The 13,797-nt window shown below is 41.5% G+C and overlaps 1 protein-coding gene across 1 annotated transcript in view; it reads left to right on the top strand.

Moving 5' to 3' along the window:
* The window catches only part of nbas (NBAS subunit of NRZ tethering complex), a 409,584-nt gene that overhangs the window by 114,796 nt on the left and 280,991 nt on the right, over positions 1-13,797 (top strand). The window contains 1 exon segment of the mRNA XM_030047740.1: positions 7,050-7,235. Within this exon segment, the coding sequence (XP_029903600.1) occupies positions 7,050-7,235 (186 nt within the window).

The following is a 13,797-nucleotide window of genomic DNA, read 5'->3' as shown; positions in this document are numbered from 1 at the left end:
CTATTGACTGGTTGCTCCTCTGAAGTAGTGTTACGATTTACAGAACTAAAACATTAATATCAACTAAAGTAGACAGAGGTTTTTAAGTACCTTCAGTTGAAAAACTGAATCACAGAAAATCTCAACCTTGGAGTCAGAGTTCCATCAGAGATACAAGGATACAAGGATACAAGAAAGTTTATTTGTCATTATACAACAGGTTGTATAGTGAAATTAAAATATGGTTCCCTCTTGATTGATTAATTGATTGATTGTGTAGAAAATAGAATTATTAAGCCTGGAGGAGTTCAGGTGGTGCATTTAGTAGTCTCACAGCCTGAGGGAAGAAGCTGCTCTGTAGTCTGGTGGTACGGCAGCGAATACTTCTGTATCTTTTGCCTGACGGCAGCAGGGTGAACAGGCTGTGGTTGGGGTGAGTGTTGTCTTTTAGGATCCTTTTGGCTCTGTGCAGGCACCTCACCTTCCCGATATCACCGATGCTTGGTAGATGGGTGCCAATGATGTTTTGGGCAGTTTTAATCACTAAAGACAGGGGAAACTTCAAGTAAAAGGGATAAAAAGAAATGGTTATTTGGAGCGACATATAATATGATATTAAAGTGGAGGGCAATGAAGATTTACTACAAAACATATATAACCAATGGGAAAAAAATCTTGATATGACAGAGGCAAAAAAAAAATGGAAGGCATGTTTGCAACTCATAAAATTAACACTAATGAAAGCTTATGCCTAATTCAGTATAAACTGATGACAGTAATATACTATAGCAGATACAAAATTCATAACTTTAACACAGGTTCCTCAGATAGATGTTTACAATGTGGTACACTGAGTGATTCTCTCACACATGCCTTTTGGTACTGTGAGAAGATTAGAAAGACCTGAGAAAATATTGAAAGTTGGATGGCAAGAATCTGTAAACATAGAGTTGTGTTTTCACCATTGATTTTTCTCTTTCAAAATTTTGGGAATATAAGATACCCAACTGGATGGCATATGCTTCTTTCTTCAGTAGTCTATAAGAAACTAATCAGAAACTAATACTGCAAAACTGGAAAAATAAGGAGGCACCAACATTTTTCAAATGGAAAACATTAAAGGTATATTTGAATATTGAAAAGACAATGTTGGAGGACAGCAACAAAGAGAAACAATTCAACAAAACATGGGGCCCAATTTATGAAGCTTTGTAGATAGGTGAAGCTGCAAAACCACCCAGCATCTTCTTGTGCATTAGTGTTTGTCTCAGTCTTTCTGTCTGTTCGTCTGTCTGTGTGGGTAAGGGTGTGTCTGTGTGTATGTATGAGGAATGGGTATATGTCATCTGTGTGCGTGTGTGTATATGTAGAGGCATGGCATAGATATCACTTGTAATGACAATTCAACAATTCAGTAGCAGTTCAGGACAAGCACCTCAAAGGGGCAATATATGAAATTTGACCCTCACACACTCAAAAAAAAAAAAAAAAAAAAAAAAAGAAGGGACTGTCTGGCTGATGTTGTGGGTGTTGGGCTGGACAAGACAGAGGATGGCAGGTTAGTAGGTGGTCCTTCAATGTGTCAGTGTGTCAAGTTGCCAGAAGGCCGGACTCCCAGGTTTCCCAGGGTGCACTGAACATTCAGCCATGATCTGGGAGCAGATTTAGTGGGCTAAAAGAGAGAAGGGAGACCTCCACGTGGTGTGGCTAGACTTAGCAAATACGTATTGCTCAGTGCCACACAAGCTGATCGATTTTGCAATGGAGTTCTTCCATATACCAACTTGCATCATCAGCATAATAGCCAAGTGCTTTAACAATCTCCACGTGCTTCACCTTCAAAGGTTTCACAGCGGGATGGCAACAGCTGGAATTCGGCATCACCATTGGTTGTTCCATCTCCCCGATACTCTGATACTTTGTGGCTGTGTTTGAGATCGTTCTCATCGGCGCCAGGCAAGTAGCCAGAGGCCTGAAACTACCATCTGGAGAAAGACTCCCAGCCTTGAGAAGCTACATGGATGATGTTACAAGCATTCTGCACACAGCCCCATGCACAGCAAGGCTCCTCAAGCGGCTAGACGAGCTAACACTGTGGGCAAGGATGAAGATCAATCCCTCTAAGTCCCGGAGTCTGTCAATCAGGAAAGGGGCAAGAAATGACAGCACAGTGTTCATGGCTGGGGGAGAGAAGATCCTCCTGCTGGCAGAGCAACCTATCCGAAGTCTTTGGAGGCAGTATACAGCAGTGTTACTTTCGTCAACGATTATGATGACAAAATATTTTTCGCCAACGACCCTTTTTTTTTTATGACAAAGTCGGGACAATGACGCGCTAAAAATAGCTCTTTGATGACGGAAACATAACGAGACGTGTGTGTATTTTCGTCATGATGAGATGAGACAGGACGAAAATGTTAGTAGGTGGTGTAGTGGACTTTCAAAATGCATTATTTCCTCCAATTGTGCGTGCAATCTGTCTGCCAAAAGCTCAAAATATGAGCAATGCATCCTGTGGCTTTGGTTGAGAATGTGCGCATCCGCGCCTACAGCCTCATTTACACTGTGGTGTACGCCGGAGACGCGTAGCAAACACAGCTGATATAGGCTACAAGCCCACACCGCGGTAGCGACCGTGACCGATGTCGGCGAACAAAGCTGATATACAAGCCCACACCAATCGTGGTCGTGTTGGCCGCGCGTATCTGTCCTACGATACAAACAGGGCTACCAGGCAGCCTGCGCACACACAAACACGGTAACACATGGGTAATGGTGATGGACTTGCACTTACAACTCAGCAAATTTACCTAACCTAAAGCAAACAGGTAAATATAGACTGGGGTTGTATATTTTAATGTCTGTTAAGTTTTACATCATAATAGTCAATCATCTTCTAAATTACAGTGGCACAGTACACTCAAGGTCTGGTTCTCAGAAATAAAGCCACGATTGAGAAGAAAGAATGTTTTGTTTCTTGACTGTCTTTGTGTAATGACAATTGATTCCACTGTTATCAATTTTACATGTGTGTAATGTACAATCCTGAGTATATCATTAAGATATACTTGCATGGTTGCATTTCATCTCCATTGATGGGAGAGTCGACTTCTATTGGCATGATTGAATGCACATGTCCAACTGTTCAGTGTTTCAGTACTTTTTGCACAAGTTGCTGTTCTCTAACAAGGAGTTTAACGGCAAAATTCACATCAGGTGTTTGATGCTCCAGCTCATCGAGGTCGTATCATTAGGGAACGGCTGCTGGAGACTGGGGTACCTCAAATGGAGTGGCCTGCACTTTCTCCAGACCTGCATCCCATAGAAAACCTATGGGATCAGCTGAGTCGCCGTGTAGAGGCTCGGAGCTCTGTACCCCAGAACCTCAATGTCCTGAGGGCCGCCCTTCAAGAGGAGTGGGATGCCATGCCTCAGCAGACAATAACTCGACTTGTGAACAGCATGAGACGTTGTTGTCAAGCTGTAATTGATGCTCAAGGGCACATGACAAGTTATTGACACTGACATTTTTTGTTGTGGTATACCCACCACTGTTGTTGGCTTTTGTTTCAAGAAATTGTTTGAGATGAGGAAATCACCAGTGTATGCTTCTACTTAAATGCCCTACTTTCATGATATAATATCACTGTAGCATGAACTTTTTATATTTTCCGTAAATTTCACCCAAAAGCCAAATATCCCTAACTTTTTGTGAGTAGTGTATGTATGTATGCATGTACAGGGTTTCCTCCAGGATTTTTTTAAACTGTGGGGGAAGGCTTCAGTCACACACACACACACACACACACATATATTTAACAATATGTTAAATTATTATTTGTCTTGTAAAAAATGTAAATTACTTATCAAACTGACCTAACAATTCAGCTACCAGTGAATGAGTAGTAGTATGCATGTGATAACACAGATTGAAAATTAAAGCTGCAAGCAGCGTTGGACGGGCCCTCGCACCCGTGCCCCATGTCCCCCTCATGCCCATCGGGGACGGTCCATTCACGGTGCCATTCACTCAATCACACACACACACGCACACACACACGCACGTACAGGTACACACACACACACACACACACACACACACACAAACATACGCACATGCAGGCACATACACACACAGACACACACACACATATATATATATATATATATACAGTACATGCCAAAAGTTTGGACACACCTTCTCATTCAATGCGTTTTCTTTATTTTCATGACTATTTACATTGTAGATTCTCACTGAAGGAATCAAAACTATGAATGAACACGTGGAGTTATGTACTTAACAAAAAAAGGAGAAATAACTGAAAACATGTTTTATATTCTAGTTTCTTCAAAATAGCCACCCTTTGCTCTGATTACTGCTTTGCACACTCTTGGCATTCTCTCCATGAGCTTCAAGAGGTAGTCACCTGAAATGGTTTTCCAACAGTCTTGAAGGAGTTCCCAGAGGTGTTTAGCACTTGTTGGCCCCTTTGCCTTCACTCTGCGGTCCAGCTCACCCCAAACCATCTGGATTGGGTTCAGGTCTGGTGACTGTGGAGGCCAGGTCATCTGCCGCAGCACTCCATCACTCTCCTTCTTGGTCAAATAGCCCTTACACAGCCTGGAGGTGTGTTTGGGCTCATTGTCCTGTTGAAAAATAAATGATGGTCCAACTAAACGCAAACCGGATGGGATGGCATGTCGCTGCAGGATGCTGTGGTAGCCATGCTGGTTCAGTGTGCCTTCAATTTTGAATAAACCCCCAACAGTGTCACCAGCAAAACACCCCCACACCATCACACCTCCTCCTCCATGCTTCACAGTGGGAACCAGGCATGTGGAATCCATCCATTCACCTTTTCTGCGTCTCACAAAGACACGGCGGTTGGAACCAAAGATCTCAAATTTGGACTCATCAGACCAAAGCACAGATTTCCACTGGTCTAATGTCCATTCCTTGTGTTTCTTGGCCCAAACAAATCTCTTCTGCTTGTTGCCTCTCCTTAGCAGTGGTTTCCTAGGAGCTATTTGGCCATGAAGGCCTGATTCGCGCCGTCTCCTCTTAACAGTTGTTCTAGAGATGGGTCTGCTGCTAGAACTCTGTGTGGCATTTATCTGGTCTCTGATCTGAGCTGCTGTTAACTTGCAATTTCTGAGGCTAGTGACTCTGATGAACTTGTCCTCAGAAGCAGAGGTGACTCTTGGTCTTCCTTTCCTGGGTCGGTCCTCATGTGTGCCAGTTTCGTTGTAGCGCTTGATGGGTTTTTGCAACTCCACTTGGGGACACATTTAAAGTTTTTGCAATTTTCCGGACTTAATGACCTTCATTTCTTAAAGTAATGATGGCCACTGGTTTTTCTTTAGTTAGCTGATTGGTTCTTGCCATAATATGAATTTTAATAGTTGGCTTTAATAGGGCTGTCGGCTGTGTAGTAACCTGACTTCTGGACAACACAACTGATGGTCCCAGCCCCATTGATAAGGCAAGAAATTCCACTTATTAACCCTGATAAGGCACACCTGTGAAGTGAAAACCATTTCAGGTGACTACCTCTTGAAGCTCATGGAGAGAATGCCAAGAGTGTGCAAAGCAGTAATCAGAGCAAGGGGTGGCTATTTTGAAGAAACTAGAATATAAAACATGTTTTCAGTTATCTCACCTTTTTTTTGTTAAGTACATAACTCCACATGTGTTCATTCATAGTTTTGATTCCTTCAGTGAGAATCTACAATGTAAATAGTCATGAAAATAAAGAAAACGCATTGAATGAGAAGGTGTGTCCAAACTTTTGGCCTGTACTGAATACATATATATATATATATATATATATATATATATATATGTATGTGTGTGTGTGTGTGTGTGTGTGTGTGTGTGTGTGTGTGTATGTGTATGAACAGTGGTGGAAAAAAGTTTTTGGACACCCTTAAAATTTTGAAAATATTCTCAAATATTATCATGAAATATTTGTGGGAAAATCTTTTTTGTGTTTCAAAAGGTGTGGCTGCATTAGACAGATACAATCAAATACAAATTATATTTTTTGTTTATTGTTTACAAGAAAAACAAACAAAACTAAATTCTTGACAAATTCTTCTGACCACAGAATCTTCTTCCAGTTCCTGGCTGTCCAGATCTTGTGTGCCTAGGCCCAACGAAGCCAGGCTAACCTCTGTCTCTCATTGATCAGGGGCTTCTTGATAGCCTTGTAGTACCTTAAGCCATGATCTAAAAGTTGGCCATGTACAGTGCGGGTGGAACACTGGACACCAGTTTGGTTAGACCACTGCTGTTGAAGCTCCTGTGATGTCATTCGGCAGTTTTGCCTGCACATGCGGATCAGGATGCGGTCATTTCTTGCTGAAGAAACCCTTGGACACCCAGATCTTCGTTTGTCTTCCAAGCTGTTGGTTCGTCTGTATTTCTGCAGAGTGTATCCAACTGCTGAAGGACTGCATCTGCACTTCCTGGCTATCTGGCGGCAGCTGTACCTTTCCTGGCTGAGAATCTTTATCTTCGGGCGCGTTTCCTGCGTTAGGTCACTTGTTTTAGCCATTTTTGTGTCTGAAGAACTTTCAAATGTGCTGGACACGAAGCTTGGCAACAAAAATTGTTTCCGGTCGTGGTCGCACAACCGCCTGGTAACTTTACAGGAACCTTCCTCCTAGCCCTCTCAGTGGAGACACAGCAATTGAGGGGGCTGAACGAGAGGACGTTCTTGTAGTAGCTCCTGCCCCCCAAATACTACCAGAAACCTTTTGGTGGAAACGGGCCTATTGGTTCATTGCTTCAGGTGATTATTGTTGCACCATGTGATGAAGCTCTCTATAAATGCCCTGTGCTCCTCTGTAGAAATAGTCTCAAGTGAAGACTTGAAATTCATTGGAAATTATTCAACGGAATGGTGATAACTGTTTTTATATATGTATGTATGTATGTATTTATTCATTTATTTTGTTTTTAATTTCAAAGCAGGCAGTTTTCTTACTTTGGATAATGCAACAGTCCTGCAACCACTCAACCTTGCATCTGTCCTCCGACTGATCATTGCCATTATGTTGTCTGTCAGGTGGACTGTGCCCTGTCATTGGTTCGTCTGGGAAAGGAGCGGAAGATCCCAGGCCTGGAGGTCTTGTGTGATGACCTGGTTACCATGGAAACGCTGGTTTATGAGACATCGTGTGAACTTAATCTGACACTTCGAGACCTGCAGCAGCTGAGTGATATCTGTAAACTCCGCCTGCTCATGAAGGATGTAAGTAACATTTTACAGATATATCTCATCTTTCATGACTGGCTGGCGTTAATCTGTTACATCTTTAGAATGAGTATTGGCTTATTGGCATTATCATCACATTAATGAAAAAGTTTTGATTTTTTGCGACAGTGAAAACTTTTCTCTGTCTTTCTGTTATTTCCATGTGATTACATGTACTTCTCAAATTCCACAGTATACATCACTTCACTGTCATTTTTATACTTGCTTTAAAACCATAGAGTATACCCAAATTGAATATGAGAATATAGCTGGTAGACTAACACTGAACATGCAAGAGTTTTGCAAAACAACAGCACCTTGAGTGTTCTCATCTTCTTATTTATTTATTTATTTATTTTACTTTAATTGAGGAAGGTGTGCAGTTCCAAAATGTCCTGAACAGGGATTTCACGGTTTTTAAGTACATCTCAAATTCTGAAATTCCTAAATTTTAACAGTAGTGTTTTCGTTAAGTAGCAGCAATTAGTAGACTGATATTAAAACTAGTCTGTATAAGGTATGACAGTTACAAGTCCCCTTGGAGTACAGAATATGAGCTGTCCTCTAAATTGTGGCTACTAATTGCCAGCTTTAGCCTGTGAGGACCATAGCCAGTAGGATCTGCCATATAGGCAGGCACCCAGCAAATGTTGTTGACTGATACTCCCTTGGCACAAAGCGTGTGTGTGTGTGTGTGTGTTTACCAAACCACTCTTGATTAAGTCCTGACTTCATTTATGTCTGATGTCTTTGTTTATCATAGACACAGACGCAAAGCAAAATGTTTGTGTGTGGGTGTGTATGATTGCCTTTTGCATTTATATCTCATTTTTTTCTCTTTTTCATCTCCATAAAGAATGTTTTATCATATCTGCAGTAGATAGAGGAGTTGTCTCCTGTTCATCTCCTGTGGATGTTCTAATATCTGCAACCCCTTCATTTTTGTAGTCTGTTTTCTGTACTGCCTTTCTCACTCCTCTAAGGCATACTGTTTTAACCTCTAACGCTATGAAAGTAAAAACAAATCACGCAGCAGTTTAAGCATTTCAAAGAAACAGGTGAATATTCCCAGTGTTAGCTACATAGCAACCAGTAGTGCTTGTTTTAGATATATACAGGCTGGACACAAGATGAATTTAGAAGCTTGGATTGGTGTGTGAAAATGCAAGAAAACCCTAAAAATAAAAAAAATATACAACAAACACATATTTCCAGGTTCTTTAGTTGTAATGAAGTATACAGTACATTTTAAGAGATCATTTTTCTGATCTTTGTTCATAGTTGAGAAAAGCTGAATAAATATTACATTTAGTCCTGAATATTAATGCAGTTATGTGTTGGTTGTAAATTAAGGAAAAGTAACTACTTATATATGATGATATATAATCAGGTTGATCAGTGATTAATGAACAATCTGTCATCAACCAGTCACAGATTGGATCACAATTAAAATGATACATTTGACCCAAAATCTAATACCAATACCACTTCATGTAAAGGTGCATAGCAAGTATAAGCAGTAAAATTCAAAGAAAGCACTAAGTTGAGCAGATTGTTTTGTTGGCTGCATGACATAGCTGGCATATCGATGTGTTATTAAATCAAGGTTCTATCCAAACATGGTAATTACGTGTTGGTTTATACTAATTTACCTGTTGCCACTGTTGGCAAATGATTTTTTTTTTTTTTTTTTGCATTAAAGTAGTTTAAACTATGGGTGTTTTCAGACCTGTCCCGTTTGGAGCAGTTGTTCCGAAACAGGGAGCGTTTCCCCCTAAAGATCAGTTTGTTTGGACATATGTGAACACAGCAATCGTGCTCGGATGCGGGACAAAACAAGCGGGCCGAGATCGCCTAGAAGAGGTGGTCTCGGCTCGCTTCCATTCGAGCCCTGGAGCGGTTTGTTTGCAGTGAGAACATAATTGACACAGCAACCGACACAACTCACTCATAACTGTGGTTCAACCAGCGTCAGAGCCCATCTTTGTCGGCAATTCCTTGTTGCGGCACATCTTCTTCTCAGTAGATGCAGTATATTATATTCCTGCGCAGTCTTGATTCCCGGTAGAACTGGATGTTTTCCTCGGTTACAGAACACTTGTACATTAACCACAGAAACACGCAGAAACAGTGGTGTAGTCTACGTGATACGCAGGTATACGCCGTATACCCACTAGAAAAGGTCCTGAATTTCTGTATAACCACTTAAAAATGTTCAAACATACGTATCAGTATGTTTTTTAACATAACGTTCACTTTCCCGTTCATAAAGTCGCCTTCTCTGTGTTACGAAGGGGGCTCTTTTTGACCATATTTCAGGGGACACTACAGCTGGAGCTAACGTTAATGTTTCAGGAAGGGAGCCTGTGTGTGTGTGTGCGTGCGTGCGTACGTGTGTGCATGTGCGCGCGCACGTATACCCACTAGAATAAACTGGACTACACCACTGCACAGAAACAAACTAGCCACACACGCTGAAGATGCTCCGTGGTTTTTGTTTTTCCCAGGGTAAGAATGGAAGAGGAAACTACTTCTTTCGGGGTAATTTCTGACCAATGAGAGAACAGCATTTGTTTACTGCTTTGAACCGCTACAGACGGTTGCCCTGTGAACACAAACGCCCCAAACGAAAAACGAAACAACTGTATCGATTTAGCCCCTGAATCGGAACAAAGCAAACGGGCCAGAGGTCTGAAAGCACCCTATGATTATGTGCTGTGAAATTCAAAACACAATATCAGAAACACACTGAGTATCAGATGGACAACATGCCTACGCTATAAATGGTCAGCTGCCTCAAACTTGCTCATACTTTTTATGATATACCGTGTGTTTGACTACTTTCCTGATCTGGTATTTAAGGTCTTTTAATTTTATTATTATCATTATTATTTAATATATTTGTTATCTTCACCGAACGGCAGCCTGGAGGGAATCATGTGTTTGGTTTTGTGTGTGTGTGTATGTGTGTGTGTGTGTGTGTGTGTGTGTGTGTGTGTGTGTGTGTTTGTGCGTGTGCGTGTGTACAATCAACAACCTCCCATGGTTGTGGTGATTCAAAACCTTTAAAAAATGTTTGTTCTTAATACTGCTACTCCATCTCTTCATTCACTCAGCAGCTCACTCAACCACAACTTCTTTCAAAGTCTTTAGAATTGCTTTACTATTGAGCTTTGAGCACCTTGCTTACCAGGGTGCACCACTCTCCAGTGCAGTGCTTTAGGGCCAATACATGCTTCAAAAATCAACCTCAGATGCGCCTAGAGTGTGTCTTTTTAAAAGACACACACTCTTTTAAAAGAGTGTGTCTCTTTTACCCATCAATAAACACTGGTAACGGCCGCTACTGGTGCCCCTCCGGCCGCTAGAGGCGCCCTCCCAGAGCAGGGGCACCTGCACAAATACCTTAAACCTTACCTTAAATAAAATAAATTCTCCCTTCCCATCCTTAAAATGCTAAATAAAATAAAAATTAAAATAAAATAAATTCCCTACCTATTCATGCCCTTAAATGACAAGGAACCGGAACCCAAGGTTTTTTTTTGTTTGGCCTGAAAAAGCCACCAGCCGCCATCAGGCGAGCTGGTAGCAGCACCGGTCGGCATCAGGCGGGCCGGCCACGGCATTAGCTGGCATCAGGCGGGCCTGGCACGGCACCGGTTGGCACCAGGCGGGCCGGCCGCGGCACCGGCTGCTTTGCAGCGCTGATTTTTTTTTTTTTTTTTTTTTGCGCTCGTACCGCCCCCCACGTGACATGAAAAAATGCCGCCCCGGGCGGCTGCCCGTTTCGCCCATGCCTAAAACCACTACTGGTGGCCAATGTTGTATGTCCATTTTCTACATTTCCATTTGCACTTGACTTACAACATCAATAAACAAGTAGCTACACTTAGCGTACATCTAAATAAATATGCATTAATATCACACTTAATGTACTAAATTAATATACTACAATTAAGTCCATAAGCGTTTAGGCAGTGACATAATATTTCTAATTTTGCCCTTGTACACCACCACAGTGGATTTGAGATGGAGTAATCAAGACGGGATTGAAGTGCGGACTTTCAGCTTTAATTTAAGGGGTTACATAAAATATGGCATATAGGAATTACAGCCAGATTTATACATGTGACCACATTTTCAGAGGCTCAAAAGTAATTGGACACTTGACTAAAGAAGCAGTTTCATGGCCAGGTGAGGCCTTTTCCCTAGATATTCCATGACAAATTAAGAAAGGTTCTGGAAAAAAAAAATCTATCAGACAGATAGCAACAACATTAAGAGTAAGCAATTCAATGGTTTAGTAAAAGAGGGAAAAAAGAAGGAATGCACTGGTAAGCTCAACAACACCAAAAGGCCTAAAAGACCACAGAGGGCATCTAAAGTGGATGACAGAAGAATTTTTCCCTGGTGAAGAAAAAACAATTCATAGCATTTAGGGAAGTCAAAAACATTTTTGAGGATGTAGGCTTATTGTTGTCTAAATCTACAGTCAAGAGGCTTTTGTGAGAAAATACAGAGGGTATACAGCAAGGTTCAAACCACTGCTGTCACTCAAGAACAGGAAGGCCAGATTAGACTTTGCAAAAAAACATTTTAAAAAGCCTGCCCAATTCTGGAACAAGGTTCTTTGGACAGATGAAACAAAGATGAACTTGTACCAGAATGATGGGAAGAGAAAAGTGTGGAGAATGAAAGGAACACTTCGTGACCCAAAGCATAGCACATCATCTGTCAAACATGGTGGAGGCAGTATTGTGGCATGAGCATGTATGGCCACCAGTAGAACTGGGTCACCAGTGTTTATTGATGATGTGTGCTGATGTAAGTAGCAGGATGAATTCTAATGTTTATAGGACTATACTATCTTCTCAGATTCAGCCAGATGCCACAAAACTGATAGGATGGCTGTTCACAATGCAGATGGAGAATGACCCAAACCATACTATGAAAGCAATCCCAGAGTTACTGAAAGCAAAGAAGTGGAATATTATTCAATGGCCAAGTCAGTCCCCAGACCTCAGCCCAGCTGAGCATGCTTTTCCCTTGCTGAAGACCAAACTGAAGGCTGAAAGACCTATAAACAAGCTGTAACTGAAGGCAGCTGGAGTAAAGGCTTGGCAGAGCATCTCAAGGGAGGAAACTGGTGATGTTGTCCATGGGTTCCAGACTCCAGAGACCGCAAAGGATTTTCCTCCAAATATGGAATACAATTCTTGTAATTGTAGTTATGTATGTTATGTGTAGAGCCTCTGAAAACAGGATGACAATGTATAAAACTGTCTGTAATTCCTAAATGGTTAATGCCATATTTTTTTTCAACCCCTTAAACTAAAGCTTAAAGTCTGCACTTCAATCATGTCTTGATTACTCCATTTCAAATCTACTGTGGTAGTGTACAAGGGCAAAATGATAAATATTGTGTCACTGTCCAAAAAACTATGGACCTAACTGTATGTACTAAATTACTGACGAGCACAAGTTTTGGTGATAATCTTTTGGTTGACGTTATCTAGCCGTAGGGGTGGGTGATATGGGATAGGATTAGGATTTTATGTTGATATTTTGCGAGTTACTGAATAGTACAACCAAACTAATTCCCCTTTAAGAAAATATAGCCCCACACAGAGATAGTACCTAAAGGGAAAAGAATAACACTATATTTCCTTTCATTTTGTGTCACTTCCCAATGAAGCGTGTACCTAAAGCATTGCAGGTGAGTGCACTCTAATATCCCACCTTAATGTTAGTTAGGATAGATGGTTTGAGAGAGGAGTAAAAGAGGCCATATATGTGAAAGTGGAAAAACCAACCCTCAACAGGGGAGGGGGTCTGCGGCACCACCTGTCTCCAATCTATAATGTTGCCCTTTCATCGGTACCCAGGAGGTTCAACATATTAACCTCAGACGACTCTCAACAATCGTTGTTCACCAGGGTTTCACCTGACTCTGATGACTGTCGCTTCACCAGACCACAACAATGGTCAAGTGAAACCAACACCTAACGACTGTCGTTAATACTAGACCACAAACAATGGTCAAGTGAAACCAGTGCCTGCATGAACACACCCACAGGCATTAGGGTGGACACTCCCACAGAGGTTAAATACCTGGACCTTACCCCACTGTCTTTGTCAGACTAGTGCGGACTAGAAAGACCGATGCGCATGAACTGATGAAGCCCCTTGGATAAGAGGCGAAAAGTCTTCCTAAGACAAATACAAGTCCAGTTGCCTACGATTCATTTTTGCCCAAAGAGAACCTTAACTGTTATTTGCATTGCGTTGACTGTGGAAAATCCATACTTGTTACATTTTTATTGAGGATTTTTTTTTCCAGAATCATCTCTTCCATATTGTCAGCCATACTGCTGTGTTGCCAAATAAAAACAGGAGGGACAGAATTCCAACGGTCTTCCTACTGTTGGCTATCATTGGTTAACTTGTGTGTCAGGGAAGGTGCTACTATGATTTGAGTTTTGTCTGTGGAAGCAACTTTGAATGTGTATGAGCAGTGTCAGCGCAGCAGAGGAGTGTGCAGTATCACTGTGCAGTATCA

Source organism: Myripristis murdjan, chromosome 24 (assembly GCF_902150065.1).
Source record: "Myripristis murdjan chromosome 24, fMyrMur1.1, whole genome shotgun sequence".
Taxonomy (NCBI): domain Eukaryota; kingdom Metazoa; phylum Chordata; class Actinopteri; order Holocentriformes; family Holocentridae; genus Myripristis; species Myripristis murdjan.
The sequence above is the reverse complement of the archived record's forward strand: the minus strand, read 5'-3'. Positions and strand labels throughout refer to the sequence as shown.